This window comes from Antechinus flavipes, chromosome 3 (assembly GCF_016432865.1).
Source record: "Antechinus flavipes isolate AdamAnt ecotype Samford, QLD, Australia chromosome 3, AdamAnt_v2, whole genome shotgun sequence".
NCBI lineage: Eukaryota > Metazoa > Chordata > Mammalia > Dasyuromorphia > Dasyuridae > Antechinus > Antechinus flavipes.
In genome coordinates this window covers 466,612,937-466,630,131 of record NC_067400.1, presented here as the reverse complement: position 1 = coordinate 466,630,131, position 17,195 = coordinate 466,612,937, and the positions used below count along the sequence as shown (strand labels likewise).

Sequence of the window (17,195 nt, the reverse complement as noted above, 5' to 3'; positions counted from 1 at the left end):
TCACATTTGGTCATTGTTACAATATTGCTACTATCGGGTATGATGTTCTTCCAGTTCTGCTCATTTCACTTTCTGCATTTTTTTAAACAGGATAACCATGGGAATATTTACAAACTACAGATTCTATTTGAAAGATGACAGTTTACAACATATGCAGAAGAAATTCCTAAGAGCCAATATTAAAGAAAACAATGGAATTGTCTCCTCTATACTAAACCACAAGGTATCAACTTTAGACCATCTTAAGATCTTTAAAATATTGAAAAACCACCACAAGAAATTAAGAAATCACATCTTTTGATTGGAGAGATGAATTTTAAAATTCCATTCTATTCTGGGGGGAATAGCATAAATTAAGGGAATCAAGAAGAAAGGTGGAATAATCTAGGGGGAAAAATGTATAGGGCCACTAACAATCAGTTAATAAACATTTATTAAATATCTGTTATATGTCAGGCACTTTGCTAAGCACTGGGAATACAAATCAGAAAGATAATTCCTAACTTCCAATGAGTTTACAGGCTTAACAATGAAAGATAGCACAAAAAAGGGAATTAAAAAGAAAAAATGAGGATGAAGAAAGAGTGGAGCTGAGTTAAATAGTAACTGCCCTCGGCATTTCTTCAGGTAGAAGTTCTGGGCAGGAGGAACTCACTAATCATATATGATGGAGTCATGATAATAATTTATACATATAAAGCCTTAAAGTTTGTAAAGTGTTTTATATACATTATCTCATTTGATCATTTGAACAAGAACTAAACAAAAGCCATGGCAATATGGAGTAGAAGAAAAAGTTTAATTTTGAATGAGTAGAAAACAGTAGCATGATTTAGCAAGAAATTGAACATACAGAATAAGGGGCAAAGATGAATTATAGTGTCCTCTCTTGACTTATCAGACAAAAATAGGTACTTCCCTGTAATAAAATTAGGAAAAGAAGGTGTTAAAGTCATCTTCATTATGTTCAGTCAGAACTGACAACAGATCATTCTGTGATTTGTACCAAATGTATTAGAAAATAGTCTCCCCAAAACAAATATTTTTCTCTCAACAAAGTTAACTCCAAAAATGTTTAAATGTAGCCTTAACATCTTTCCTACTGTCTAGTCCTATGTCACTAATTGCCTACTGTATCTTTTTACCTACGTACATTGATATTCATCATGGCCAAAGTACAGACATTTTTCCTATTGAATCTTCTCTTCCTCCAAAATTCTCTACTATCCTTCTAGTCACCCAGGTTCCAAATCTCACAATTATCCTGACTTTTCTTTTTACTATGACTTATCATATTCAATCATTTGCCAAGTCTAACATCATTTACAAGTATTTAAAGGTATTTAAAGATCTGTAGTGATAAGAAACTCACTATTTTTCAAGCCAACAAATTCTACTTTTGGGTTGCTCCTTTACATTGAAATGCAGCATTTCATCCTGTTCTCATATCATCTTTTATTATATTTTATTTTATTTATTATATTATATTATTATATATTATATATTATATTATTATTATTTCTATATATTCTATAATATATAGGAATATATATTATATATTATATTTTAATTTATTTAAATTAAATTAAATTTTATTATATTAGATATATTCAACATTAAAATAAATATTAATAAATAAATACAAAATCTTTCTCAAAAAAAATCTTTCCCTCTTCCAAACTTCCCAGTTTCTGTTGAGGGTACAACAATAAAATGATAGTCTGAATGCATTTATTCCTCATTTCTACTTATTAGACTACTTAGCTTCTTCCAAATTTCAGTGTAGATTTCATCTCCTATGCAAAGCCTTTCTGAATCTTACTATAGAGGTGATGAGGGGTTAAGCTAGGGTAGAGTCTTTGTGAATGAAGAGAAAAGGAAGGAGTCTTGAAGAGGGGTAGTGGGAAAGGTAATGGGGATTATCTGAGGAAGAAGAAATAGTCAAGAATGACTTTTAGATATGAATCTGAAGGATAAGAAAGAACTTGTCAGCTCCCTCAACAGAATTGTGTAATTTTGTAGGAGATTGGGACTTGAAAAAATGTGAATGTACTATTCCATGTAATATTAAAATTTCTTTTTATAGATTAAAAGGAATATTAATGTAATCAGAAATGGTATTGTTACAGAGTAACAGGTTTCAGTTCAATATTTTAAAAAGCCATTTAGCAATCAAAGCTGTCCAAAAATGAAATTGGATGCCTCAAGAAGTAGTTCCTCATCATCAATGATGTTCAAGAGAATAACTATTCTTTGATAGCCAGATGAGACAAATGGATAGAGTGCTTGGACTGGAGTAAGGAAGACCTAAATTCAAAGGTGTTATCAGACATTTACTAGCTATATGATGCTTGGCAAGTCAATTAACTGCTGTTTGCCTCAGTTTTTCATCTGTAATATAGGGATAATAAAAGCACCTGCTTTCCAGGGCTGTTGTAGTACCAAATAAGATAACTATAAAATGCATAGCACAGTGCCTAGCACATAGTAAGCGTCATGTAAATGTTATTATTATTATTATAATTACTACTAATACTACTACTTTGTATCTTTTGCTGGTTAGCTTATTGTTCACATTATGCTCCATACTTATGTGGTAATCCCCTAAAATTCTATTGTAGACCTCTTCTATGTTTATACTCACTCTCAATAACCTCATTAGCTCCCATAAGTTTAAATTATAATTCCAAGCAAGTGACTCACAGGTCTGTATATCCAGTTCTAGTATCTCCTCTAAATTTCAGACCCTAATCCCAAATCATTTAATTGGACATTTCACGCTGGATGCTCTTGAGATATCTTAACTTCACATGTCTGAAACTGAACTCATTTTCTTTTACCCAAGTGCTTCCCTCTGTCAAAGGCAACAACCTCCCCATCTTCCAGGTCTTCTTATCCTCCCTCCCCCTTATCCCCCGACTTTCTCACACATCCATCCATTCAGTTAACACATCTTGTCATTTCTGTATCTACATGTGCTATATCCTCTAGGATTAGAATCCTCTTTCTAATCTTTACATTAGTTAAAACTCTCACTACCTCCTAACTAGTCTCCCTATCTGCCTTAAGTCTCTCCCCATTCAAACCCATCCTAATTCCTGCTGCCAATGAAGTTTTCCTCATGGGCACGTCTGACCATGCTATTCTGCTGCTTAGTCAGCTCCACTGGCTCCCTATTGTCTCTAGAAATTCTTCTATTTAGCTTTAAAGCCCTTTACAAGTTAGGCTATGAATTTTCTACTTTCATTATCCATTACCTTCCTTTACTCTTTGATGTAACCAAACTGATCTTTTCTCTATTTCACCCTTAAAAGACCATCAGTGTCTCTATATGGTTTTCCCTGCCTCCTGCCTACAATACACTCCAACCTCACCTTTCCTCAGGAAAAGTGGAAAGGGAAGAAGGGAGAGAATCTGGAACTTAAAGTTTTAAAAAACAAATGTAAAAATTGTTTTACATGTAACTGGGGAAAATAAAAATATTAAATAAATATCTTAAAATAGGGATTGTTCATTATTCATATTCTCCCACATGCACAGCACAGTGTCTAGAATGTAATATGTGCTTAATAAATCCTTGCTGATTCATTAATTAATAGAAAGGATCTAAAACTTCAAGTAGATTCTTTACCATTTGGATCAGATGATATCTAAAATTCTTTTTACACTAAAATTCTACAAAAAAACAATATTACTGTTTATCTGCATTTGAAACAGAAATGTGAGCTCTTCTCTCACTTCTCATCTAATCCTGTTTTTTGGAGCTAAGAAGTTAATTCACTCCAAACTCAGTTAACTTTGTGAGCTGTTTTCTAATACTGGTAGAATCCCTGATATGATTGATAGCATTTTCTTTTAGGTAATTTTTGTGTATCCTAAGATTATTTTATTTTCTAAGAGCTGACTTTTAAATCTGAGAAATTCATTGCAAAGTTACTTTTGAACAAGACTTTTATTTATTTTTTTCTTAATGGTATTTTATTTTTCCAAATATACTTAAAGATAGTTTTCAACATTCATTTTTGTAAGATTTTGTATTCCAAATTTTTCTCCCTCCCTTACCAGCAAGCAATTTGATATGTTAGGTTAAACATGTGCAATCCTTTCAAACATATTTTCATATTTGTCTCCTACAGGAAAAATCAAACCAAAAGGGAACCAAAAAAGTAAAAGCAAACAAACAAAAAAAGTGAAAATACTCTGCTTCGATCCACATTCAGTCTCTATAGTTCTCTCACTAGATGCATTTGCATTTTCCATCCCAAGTCTTTTGGAATTGCTTTGAATTATCACCATGCTGAGAAGAACCAAATCTATCATAGTTAGTTATCATATAATCTTGCTGTTACTATTTACAATGTTCTTTTGGTTCTGCTCACTTTACTCAGCATCAGTTCATGTAAATTTTCCAGGTTTTTTTGAAATCAGCCTGGTCATTTCTTTTAGAATAATAATATTTCATTACATTCATATATCTAACTTATTCAGCTATTTCCCCAACAGATGGGCTTCCACTCAATTTCTAGTCCCTTGCCACTACAAAAAGACTGCTACAAACATTTTTGCACATGTGAGTCCTTTTTCCTCTTTTAAGATCTCTTTGAGATATAGACTCAATAGTGACACTGCTGGATCAAAGTGTATGCACAGTTTTAAAGCCCTTTGGGCATAGTTCCAAATTGTTCTCCAGAATGGCTTGGATTAACTTCACAACTCCACCAGTTTTCCCACCATCCCTCCAATATTTATCATTATTTTTTCCTGTCATCTTAACCAACCTGATAGGTATGAAGTGGTACCTCAGAGTTTGTTTTAATATAAATCATTTCACAACTTTTATCAACAATCATTAGGGTTGGATATGGCTTTTGAAAGGGGATATTGTTAACATACAGGTCAGCTATTCCAAAATACAAAATAAATTGACTTTCCTTTCCTTTTTTTTTTTTTTTAGTGCACACATATAATTTTAGACAATGATGCTATTCTGAGTTCTGATGAGCTAAGTGCTGTCCAGAAGTATCATATCTCCATCGCAAACATAAATTTTTTATGGGACTGCCTCAAACAAGGAGAACTTTTAAGTATTGAGAATTACAAATGCAATGAATCATCAGGACTCGCTCTACTTCCTTTTGAAAGATCAAGCAGTTCCAGTAAGTGTCATTATAAATACCCATTTTCATAGAAATCAGAAAATATGCTTCAGGTACAACAGAAAAAATGTAGGTACATTTATGCCTGTATATTGTTTAAATAGAATTATAAAATACATTCTTATAGGCCTGCTATGTCTTGATGATCCAAATTTTATGGCCCTTATTTATTGTCTATAGATATCTTATCAAGCTATTCACAATTAAATTATTTTGAATAGTAAATGCATATCTTCTCTTCCAGGAGTGGACAAGGATGACTTGCATAGCACTGCAGAGAAGAATGAAGAGATTATGGAACAGAATAAGTAAACTCTCATTTCTTTCTTTCTTTCTTTTTTTTGCTAAGGCAATTGGGGTTAAGTGATTACCTCAGGATCAAATAGCCAGGAAGTATTGTCTGAGGTCATATTTGAACTCAGGTCCTCCTAACTTTAGGGCTAATGCTGTATCCATTGTGCCACCTAGCTGTCCCAATAAACTCATTTCTAATCATTATGACTTTCTCTAGAGTTTAAAAAGTCTTCAGCAACTCTTATTTACTTAATTATTTGTCCATCCAATAGCAGACTATTACAGTCTGTAACAAGAGTTTGGTATGTGCCCAAGCTACTAAAATCGAGGTTCCATACAAATCTCAAGTCACCCCTTATCCTGTATTCACAACCCTCTTTTCTCAGTTCTCAAGTCACCCCTTATCCTGTATTCAGAACCCTCTTTTCTCAGTTCCTTCTTTTTTTTTTTTTTTTAATAATTTTTTATTGATAGAACGCATGCCAGGGTAATTTTTTACAGCATTATCCCTTGCATTCATTTCTGTTCCGATTTTTCCCCTCCCTCCCTCCACCCCTTCCCCCAGATGGCAAGAGTCCTTTACATGTTGAATGGGTTGCAGTATATCCTAGATACAATATATGTGTGCAGAACCAATCTCAGTTCCTTCTTGATGGGCCTAGAGTACAATGTCCCTATGACTTGGGCTACTAAGTCAAAGACTCCACTTTCTGTACTTAGAACTGAAAAGAACAAATAACAACTAAAAGTGTTCTGCCTGTTGGGGCCACAGAGTTTAAAAAGAGAGAAAGTTTTCAAATCTGTCCTCAGCTTGTTTCATGGTGGCTGTGCTCTGAGTGAATGAATCATTTACTCTTGGATACCATTGGAAAGAGAGATGCTCTCAGGTAGTGTTAAAAACAAACAGTTCTGGCTACCAAACAAGTTCAACTACTAGCCATTGCAAACAGTCTACTCTCACTCATTTGGTAAGCTAGTGCAGAAGGTCCAGGTCTTCTGTCTCACAGAAACAAAACCCTTGCATCTCTCAGGTAAGTGTCTCCTTTTTAAGTAGTTTGGGCCAGTGCCAAATCCTGTTATCAGTCTTTTGAGAGATTTTGTTCTACATGCAGTGTTCATTTGGCTCTCTGTTATTTAACGTATTTTATTTGAAGAACTATTGATTTATTTCCCAACATTACAGGAGGTAGGTGGAAAGAGTACTGAAGTAGCAGTCACTAGATCTAGATTCTAATCCCAGCTCTACCAGTCTCTTTGCCACTACTAAATTACCTTGTTCAAGGCATTTATTTATTCTCTCTCTTTAGATTCCACTAAAGTAAATATTATCATCCTCCTGCCAAAGGATTTTGTGAGAAATAAGGTGCAGTGTTTTCTCAAATCCCACTTTAAACTTTTTACATAAATTGTTTATTTTAGTCTTATTTATATTTATTTTGAACCATAAGAGGAAGAAAAAGATTGAAAGGAGGATTATAATGAAGAGATAGATGTAAGACCTATGATTTCATTGCTTCAGGAACCTCCTGAGAGAGAAAATATTGTCTACTAAAACAAAATAGCACTTTCTCTATAACTTAGTCTTAAAATTGCCTAGAGCAATGAGAAGTTAAGTAACCTGTCCAGGGTCCCTAAGACCAAACTGTTTTTTACAAATTCTCATTCTTCTTTACATTGTATGACATTTTTTTACATAAACTTCTCTAGGGAAAAATTTATCTCTGCCCCATTACTTCTGTCTAATATACATATGCATTATGATGACCGTGTATTTTAAAATCAGCCAGAGTCAGGAATTCAGGTTAAGGGAAAATCTTCTATCTTTATTCTCTGTGGAGGGCAAGGGGAATTAGCAATGTGAGCAGCCTCGACAGGAACCCAATCAGCCATCTCTCTCCTCCTCTCTTCCTGCCCTTCTGCCTCCACCCACCAAAATCATTCCTGTGTCATTTCCTATACAGCACATCAGGACTTGCACAAAGAGTGGGTAGGGGCCATTCTTTCTCCAAGCATATGTTAATAGAGTTTAGTCCAATTACTATTTAGCCTCATGTGCTTGGGACCTCAGTGCATCAACTCGAGCTTCAGCCCATTACAATGCATGATGTTTTAATATATATAGGATAGAAATGTGGATTATTTGGCAGTCTCAACCATTGTGATAATGCATAAATGGACAATAGAGACATGTCACATAAATAATAGGGGTTAGTCTGGTTCATTTCTAAAGATTCTTTACACTTCAATGGGATATGGATCAGTATATTTATGAGTTAGTAAAAATATCACAAAAAGGATTTTGCCATAAAAATTTTTACACCAATGCAAACTTCTGCTCAAAAACACACTTTAATATTTAAGAAATTATTGTTTAAATTTCAGATTTTGTACAGAAGATGACAACATCACATATATTCCTCAAGATTTTGAAGTTGCAAGATACAGCATCCTAGAAAAAGTGAGAACTTTAATTTCCAATATATATAATTGTTTTAATTTATTTTGTTTAATAATTTTTCCAACTCATTTTGAAAGCTTCAATATCCTCAGCTCAAAGGATAGATTTCATAAAGCCATATAAAATTTTGGCCACATTTGCATTTAGGAAAACAGTTTTGTTTTTCAAAATCCAGGATTCCTCAAACGAAGAAAGACACATCAAAACATTGCTGCTTTATGGAAGGCTCAGGCCCCTACTAGGACCTTGATACCACCTCATGGTTGGGTTTGTTGTTGTTGTCGTTGTTTTAATTAAGCTAGAATTGTGATTTTATGAGTGAATGGAGCTCCCAGGTAGGAACTTCTTTATCTATGCCCATTAGAACTTTCTCTGTAACTCTAATCTGGGAAAGCTGAAACATGGAAAGGTTCATTGACTTTCCCCATGGCTCTCACTACTAGTATATTTCAAAAATAGTCCTTACAAATGGGGAGAGGAGAGAAGGGGTGACTCCAGGTCAGCACCAACACTCACTCCTTGGAGCTACTAGACCTCCCCTCTGTTTAGTCTTATTTGCATCTGAAAATTGTTTCACAGAAATTTACAAACCCGATATTGTAAACCCAATAACATTCTTTAAAAAACAGAGAAAGTAAACTTCTTCATATGTATGTATATATGCATATGTGTGTATGTGTATATGTATATATTGTATATGTTTATACATCTGTAAAAACATAAAATGTGGCATGATTTAAAATACCATACTGTGCCTTTTCCAGATTAAATCAGAGGGAGAGAAAGAAGTGGTGGTGGTGGAACTGCAGTGCTTCCAGGAACATCCTGAATTTTCTTTTCTTATATCTTCCAATCTTCTGCTGGAAGGTGGTATTAAGGTATTTGTCTATTTTATAGGTGCTCATTATTTGTTAGAGTCCATCTCTTGGACATGTTTTATCAACAAATCACCCTATTAGCTTCTTAGAACTTTACTAATTAACAATTTGATACAAAAGAATTGTATAATACAATTATTATGAAATTCAGATTCTCTATTTTTGTTAGAATTTACCACACATTCAAAAATTGTGTGGGAACTTCCTGTCTCTGTCCTTACTCATTTCATATACAGTAGTGCAATCTTTGACCACCCCTGAACAATTAGGAAAGATAGTATGAGGTTATCATCAATGATAGCCATAGCTTATTAGATGGGAGGATTGTGGAACAGAGTAGAAAATTACTTAGAGAAGATAGCAGTATTTTGAATATCACAAATTATTTGCAGGCTTGTTTATAATGGTTAGGATTAGAATAAGGAATGGGCCTATGATTTCATCACTAGCGATAACTCCCCTGCCAATGTAAGAAAATACCTTCTCTGCACATGATAATCTGGAGCTATAAAATATCACTGGAAGAAACTTGCATGAAAATAGTACTTTTTGTTTGTTTCAGATAGAAATTTGGGTTTTTTGAAAGTGCTATATAATTCCTCAAATGCAACTTTCTTTTCACCTCTTGGTGGACATTAATTTATTAGACATCTAAGTAGCTTTCTGAGATATATGTACTGACAGTACTGACAACTCTATTTGTCACATGTACAACTTTATATTGTGCAATATTATATATGTGCAATGAGCATCCTGCAGCCACCAGATTTTTCTATTCTACATAATTAGACTTAGGTCTTTTGAATGATTATTGTTCTCATTTAAGAGGCTCTGCAATTTCTGACATAAATTACAGTCTTGGTAGTGATTGAGGAGCCTCCTGAGGGTACCCCCTATGGAGCTGGGCATGAGCACTGGTCTCGTTTATGGGACACATGCTCTCACCCCATGCTGTTCCTTATTGAGATGATACAGAAGCTCCTGATTACTCACTAGTAACATGAGATATATTGAAGATAATTTGCTACAGAGTCAAGAGGTTCCACTCACTTAGTGGGCTAAAAAAAATTATTGGGAAGAACCAGCCTCATTTGTATGTTTTATGACTCTTCCAGTACTCTGTCTATTGAGATTTCCAGAAAAGGGGAAAGGAGAAATCACTACTGTACTCTGCCACTGGGGCAATGGGGATTTTTTTATGTAAGCAAGAAAATGTGATGGCCAAGAGCCCAAGGACTTTGCTGCCATCTTCTGAAGCTTTTTATTTTCTTCTCATTGGTTTATTTCCCCTCTCTCAATCTGTAGCTGCATATTTGTAGGATTGGACTAGAATCATAATAAATCAATTTTGTGGCAATAAAGATGTGTCCTGTATAATTAATATTATTACAGAATGAGATATTCCACTTAAGTGAATTTTCTAGACACCTGAAATTTGCCCCCTTAAGAATTGGAAATTTTAAATTTTGGGTATTTAATGGATTTCCTTATGAAATACATTAAGTATTTGCCTGGCTTAATAAACAATGTACTTAAAAAATATTTAACATTTTCTCAAGATCATTATTATGAATATCAACTAATATGCTGTGATGATATAGTGATACATTTGGGACTTTTTTTTTTTTTTTGCTGAGGCAATTGGGGTCACACAGTTAGGAAGTGTTAAATGTCTGAGATCAGATTTGAACTTGGGTCCTCCTGACTTTAGGGCTGATTCTCCATCCACTGCACCACCTAGCTGCCCCCTGCCACCTAGCTACTCCTACATTTGGAACTATTAAAGTATATAAAGATGTTTGCCCCTACAAAATCCTAAACCAACAGATCCTAAATTACTTTTTATTTTTCTTATAGTTTTTCTACCTGTTCACTTGCTATCAGTTGTCATTTCTTGCTCTTTATTGGTATTCCTATGTTGAGGAAGTCCTTTTTTCCCTTCCTTCTTCTCTTGCAATTGTTGTTTTAATTTGCCCAGAATTGGGAAACCACATAGCTGAATTTATTAGAATTGTATGTTAAAAAATGTAAATAGGCATGAGCTCTGATATGTAGACTTTGAAATCTATTTTGGGGGCTTAAAAACATTTTTTGTTTATCTGACAATTTTTGGATGTGTTCCAGATAGTTGAGATTCCTGGATAAGTGACTACTGGGTAAATAAAGAGCTTTTATTCTAACACTTTGATATGTACTATAATTCACAGACTAGGAGACATTTATCTAGAAAGAACACATCTGAAGATGCAAGTGAATACTATGAAAGTTATGTTGAAGAATTGAAGAAACAAGGATTTCTGCGATCAGAAAGTTTTCCACCTGAAGCAAACCTACTGGCATCTGAGAAGTTACAAGCAGTTAAATTGATTTATTTATTTGTTTTTGTTCTGATCACAAATTATTTAAATAACTTATTTTAATATATTTAAGATAAAAGGTATTTAAGTGAAAAATTGACAAAATAGAAAATAATTTAAAAGAAAATCTTGTTGCTATAGAAACAAGAGCTTATTTCTCTTAGCACCATGAAAAAAGGTCATAATAGCCAAAGGGGATAATCTGCAACAACCTTAACATATTGGTAATGTATATATACAGCAAACTCGACTTGATTTCAATAATTCTATAAGATATGTAAGGATATGTCTTTTTTAACCAAAGTACCATTAGTATGAGTAAGAAATGCCCACAAGTGTAAAGGGAGGACCTAAAGCCAGCAAATCTAAGGAAAAGAGAAGGGAAAAGAAAGAACTAGAAAAAAGATGAGGAAAGAAGGAAAGCGTAAGAAAATAAAAAAGCACAAGGATGAGGGAGCTGTAGAATGCCACAAATGTTTATGTTAGTTCTCCTACTCTAGGCCATAATTATTATTTTTTTAATCCCCCTCTCATTCTCAAGTTGGTTTTAAACATGTGCACTTTTGTAACTGAAGGGTTTTTTTTGGTTCTAGTTGATGTTGGAGGATGTGTTAAATGGAGATACTATAAGTGAAGAAGTGAGTAATTTAGTGGAGTTGATTTGGGTAGAAGCTCTTGGTCACCTGGAAAACATTCTTCTCAAGACAGCAAATAGCATCAGCCTAAATGATGTAAGTCAATGATTTGGGGAAAATATGTTCCACTTTTAAAATATTTTGTTTTCATAATGGCATCTTAAGACATAATAATTAGATCATTTGTAATATATGCTGACTGAAGTAAAATTCTGCCTGTGGTGTAGAAAAATAGAGTTATTAAGTTAAAATTATGATGAGGTTCCCCCCTGGTTGAACAATATTTCTTAATAACATGATAGTTAATAAAATGGAAACAAAGATATGTATTTTAATAGCACAGCATAGTGCATTGCTAGGCACCATATACCATGAAAAGGAAAAGAAAAAAATTTCTGAGCAATTCTATGGCTGCTAATTTAATAGAGATAAAATTTCACTGGCCAGCTTATTTAGTGGGGAGGAGACTTTGGAGAAACTGACTTATTCTGCTTAGATTCATAAGAGACTGATTTGTATAATAAAGCTAATTTAGTAATTTCTAACTATCTCTTACCAGTAGAAAACCCTTGGTGCTGATTATTATATCTTAGCTTTTTGAAAATAAATTTGATGTATCTTAAGTTCTCAAAGGTCATAACAGCAAAGCATAAGTATTGAGGTTTTATTAAGGTGCAAAGATTTTGAATACATATCTGGAAATAGGTTTCTATCACCCAAGTATCAACTTAGCCAAAATGGTTCATACCCATGGACAGACCTCCAGATGATTGATTTTGGTCACATACATAAAATAATCTGAGGCAAGGGTTCCTTATATAAGTTCTACTAACTTTTAAAAAAATATTTTGGCAATTGTATTTCATTATTCTTGGTTTACTTTGTAATTCTTATGTGTTTTATTTTATTCATTTAAAAACATTTTTCTGAGAAGAAGGAGGCTTCAGTGGTCTGTGACATAAATAAGTTAAGGATTCTTAGAGTGAGGTATAGCTCTCAACCCTTCTTCTGATGACTCACATATCCTTGATGTATTGAAATTGTTTTTGTACTTGTGTTTGTGTAAATAACTTTATGTGCCACATTTTTAATAGGATCCTTCATATTCTACTCTGTAGCAGTTCTATTATTGTTCTTAAGCATTTGATTCTGATAGCTTTCTGAATTTGTTTGAAAAGTAAGTCTCCTAAAGATATGATAATATTTGTGAAAAATTGGTATCATAATTCTTTTCTCTAAGCTGAGTCCAATTTGTTGCTTTCATCTTCAGAATGAATAGTTACAATGTGGCTACCAAAGATTTGGTTGTTTTTTGCTCTATTTATCAAGGTTTCATTTTTATAATATTTTATATTAAAGGTAAGCAAAGCTGAGGGAATTCTACTTCAAGTTAAGGCAGCATTAAACAAGGGTGAAACAACAGAAGAGTTGAGAAAAATGATGTCAGAATTTTACCGACTTATACCTCACAGAAATTCAGAAGATGAAGTCAGCAGAAGACTACTATCTAAGAAAGAAGATCTCTGCCAGGTACTACTTTGAAATTTAAAGCTAAATTTAGATATTAAAAAGGACTTCTATGAAGACTTAAAAAAATTTTTTGATGAATGGATTCTTACGTTCTTTAAGTGAGATTTTTTTTAAGTCTTCATAAATATGTTGATATACTAGTTCAAATATGTCTGTAAAGGTTCCATATTAAAAAGAATGGAGAGGCAGTGTGATGTAATGGATAGAGTGTTTGTCTTATAATCAAAAAGAACTTGGTTATATTGTGAAACATGCTGACTGCATGACTTAATCTCGCCAAATTCTAGGCAAAGCTTTAAAACTAAAGAATGCCAACCTGCATTGGTAGAAGGAATTTCCTCACATGAGAATATTTTTACCAATGAAATTGCAGGCCTGGCCCTGTCCTTAACTCTCTTGTAATAATTTCCTTGAAATAAACTGCTAATTACATGACCTTTGTCAGGTTCAGCTTCCTCATTTGTCAAACAAAGAATTAAACTATATAATTGCTAATATCCTGATACAAGATTTTTATGATTCAGTGAATAATATCATAAAAATAGAAGCTTCTCCCCATGGCCTATCATTATGTTTGAGACCAGTTCTGAAGATTTTTAAGTCACTGATTATATACACTGTTACTAAAAATGGTAATTATCTAATGGGAGTGACTTGTTGCCTTGAGTCTTCATATCTACAGAACATTCAGCTCAGGAAACTGAGTATTAAATTTTCTCCTTCATCCTCATTTTAGTCTCAAATATTCATTCAACTGATTCAACAGATATTTATGGAGAGCACAATGCTTTAAAGGTACAGAGTATGCAAATGGATATAAAGATGAGTAAGAAATGATCTCTGCCCTCAAAAGCTTGTAAAATAGAATAGATAGGTTGTAAATGTATGTCAAGATATAAAAGAACAGAAGGAACAGCTAAGTGATGCTAAGTGTCAGGTAATAGAAAAAGGGTGGGAGGGGAAAGAAGGACCCAGCAGTTTGGTAGAGAAGGTCCTGAAGGCCTGTATAGAGTCAGATGTAGCCTGGAGAAGAATGAAGGCCCATTTGACCTGTGAAAGTAGAGGTCCTATAAGAAATCGACCAAGAGGGAAGGTTTTTCCAGTGGGAGAAGTAGTGAAGGGGTGAAGAGATTTCTACACCATGGTAGAGAAAGTTTTAAAGAGAGAAATGTATAACCATGGGTCAAGTCATTTATCCTCTTTGATTTTCAATTTGGTCATCTAGAAAATGAAAGGATTGAAATTAATGGTCTCTGAAGTCTCTTCCCGCTCTATCAATGATCCTAGGATCCTATATGACTGAATCTCAATATGCCAATAACAAGAAAGACAAATTAATCAAGCAAAGTTTTTCTTTACAAAATTTGTGTGTATTTTTCTTCTTAATTATTAGAAAATTAAAAGTGTGTATATATATATATATATATATATATATATATATATATACATATATATATATATGCATTTATATAATATGCACTCACTATGTGGTAATTTTAGTACTTTATACTATTTCTTTCTACAGCTCATAAGAGATGTGATTAATGTCAGTGAAGCAAATCTTTCAAGATCTAACCCACCTTCTCTTGCCAAATACCGAGCTCTAAGATGCAAAATTGAGCACGTTGATGAGAATACTAGAGAATTTTCCAAAGTTAAAGAAGAAGTATTACAAAAAAGTTCTGGGTGAGGAAAAGAGTTAGTTTTTTGCATTATATAATTACATGATAGTATGTCAGATGCATGTGAAGAGTACCATACATACTACCAGAATTGGTAACAGGTAATTTCAATAAAATCCTGATTGGTAGCCTGCTGTTGCTATTAGATTTCTTTCTTTTCTGATATCAGCAGTTCCTTTGAGCTTCTGTGTTTGGTTTCCTACCTTATTAATACACCTCCCCTTTTTTTTTTTTTGTCACACTCACATCCCTGAGATTTTAAAAAATTAGAGCATTTGAGCCTTATGTGTTATAACTCATTAATCTCTTTGTTATTACACAGGCAGTTTCCTTTAAAAAAAAATCAGGATTAAAAACAAAGGAAAAAGGATGGGGCTGCAATTTGGATTTGGATTTTGTTTTTTCATTTTAGTGTGACATGAAAAAACTAGAATTGTACACTTGGCAAAAGCACACTTAGAAAAATCTCTATCCTATGTATTTTGTTCTATCTCTTGTCATTCTCTAGTTTTATGATGCATTGTGGTACAATAGAAAGAGGGCTAGATTTTGCAGTCAGAGGAGCTTAATGCCAATGTTGGCTTTGCTGCTTACCTTACTATTTGCAACACTTTGGGAAAGTCTCTCAAGTCCATCCTATGATGCTATTTACAGTTATCTTTGCAAGAAACTTCTAATTCATGAGGCCACATGTAGATTCTGGAAAAGTATCGACCTTTTTGGCTATATATAATCTACCTAACCATGGGCAAAGGATATGCTTCTATTTATTCAGTTCCTCGATACAATCCTCCTAAATTCTATAATCAATTAATGCCCAGATATTTTATATAATATTACAGTAAAGGGTGTTTCTTTCTATCACTTTTTGTTGGTTCTTCAGAATAGTCTTTGGGAACACAGATAATTTTTGGCCTAAACAGATTTGATGTGTAATTAATCTTCATTTTTTCATTTGCTCTCTACTAAAATCCCTTATCAGAGTTTCTAAAGATTAATAGAGGGCTATCATAGCAACAATGTGGGTCTTTGAAATTCCCACAAAGTTTCAGAAATAACACGACCTTTCTAGGGGCAGCACAATCAGAAGTTTGAAATTCATCCCAAGGAAGGGTCAAAAGCCAGGAAGTGTCTGGCAATCATCCCTAATAATCAATAAAAAAATGAACTTTAGAATTATGAATAATGTGAGTTGACTCAGTTTTCTGGGTTACATAGTACATGGAGTAAAGTACATTATCTGGTAATGCAGCACTAGTTTATGGTGCTAATGGCCTTCAAAAGGCAAGAATTTATTTAATATTTACTTTTAAATGAAGAGAGCAAATGAGTTTTCAAGGAAATTATTCTTGGAATATTGTTCCATGGATACAAAATATTCATGAAAAGCTAGAATCAGTCAGTACTCATAATTTTAACAAGATTCACCACATTTTGATGCCCATTTTCAACAAATACATCTACCCTCATCTACCACAAATATAGTTATTTATGTGTGATCAAAGGACCAATATTAAATAGAATAAAAATAAACACATCCTGTAGAGCTTCATAAGTAGTCATCTGATTAATTTATTTTATTTTGTAAAATCTCTTTTGTGTAGAGTTGACCTTCAAGTCTTTTTTTTGAGTCTTTTTTTGTGAGTTACTAATATAGTCTGAAGGTTCCTCTCATAATTTTTGCAGGAAGAATCTAGTGGACATCTTAAACATATATCGAATTGGCAGAGTTCATGAAACAGTGGAATTTCAGAGCAAGCTTGGCAATGTTCAGTCCTTACTACATGGAACACCTGGGAGAAATATTGTTGGAATTCTTTCCCGGTAATAATATTCTATCTTTATTTCATCCAAAATTTTAAAATTTATGTTAAAGTCTTTCATACTTAAATAAGAATTCTTTTTATTTGTTCCTGAGAATTATTTTCATCTCAGTTCTATAATGATTTTATTATTATATATGTAGGAAGTCTGATGGGAAAATCAATCTTTTCTTTAAAACATTTCAACCAAGGAAATATTCAGTATCTTTGTTATTCAAATAGATTTTTTTAAATTTAAGTTTAAAAATAATACAAAATAAGAATTTTTAGTTACACTATTGATAGATCAGTGTTGATATATGTTGATATATAAATATATTTGTTGATGTGTTGATATATAAATATTGATATATAAATCAACATGTTGATATATAAATATATT

General features: G+C 33.1%; 1 protein-coding gene across 4 annotated transcripts in view; it reads left to right on the top strand.

The window, feature by feature from the left end:
• Positions 1 to 17,195, top strand: part of PARP4 (poly(ADP-ribose) polymerase family member 4) — a 135,908-nt gene that overhangs the window by 11,988 nt on the left and 106,725 nt on the right. For all 4 annotated transcript variants that reach the window (XM_051986616.1, XM_051986615.1, XM_051986618.1 and 1 more), the window contains 10 exons: positions 91 to 223; positions 4,955 to 5,156; positions 5,401 to 5,464; positions 7,833 to 7,908; positions 8,673 to 8,786; positions 10,994 to 11,143; positions 11,737 to 11,874; positions 13,138 to 13,308; positions 14,834 to 14,994; positions 16,677 to 16,814. In XM_051986616.1, coding sequence (XP_051842576.1) covers positions 98 to 223; positions 4,955 to 5,156; positions 5,401 to 5,464; positions 7,833 to 7,908; positions 8,673 to 8,786; positions 10,994 to 11,143; positions 11,737 to 11,874; positions 13,138 to 13,308; positions 14,834 to 14,994; positions 16,677 to 16,814 — 1,340 coding nt within the window. In that variant the 5' untranslated portion in view covers positions 91 to 97. The remainder of the gene's footprint in view (positions 1 to 90; positions 224 to 4,954; positions 5,157 to 5,400; positions 5,465 to 7,832; positions 7,909 to 8,672; positions 8,787 to 10,993; positions 11,144 to 11,736; positions 11,875 to 13,137; positions 13,309 to 14,833; positions 14,995 to 16,676; positions 16,815 to 17,195) is intronic.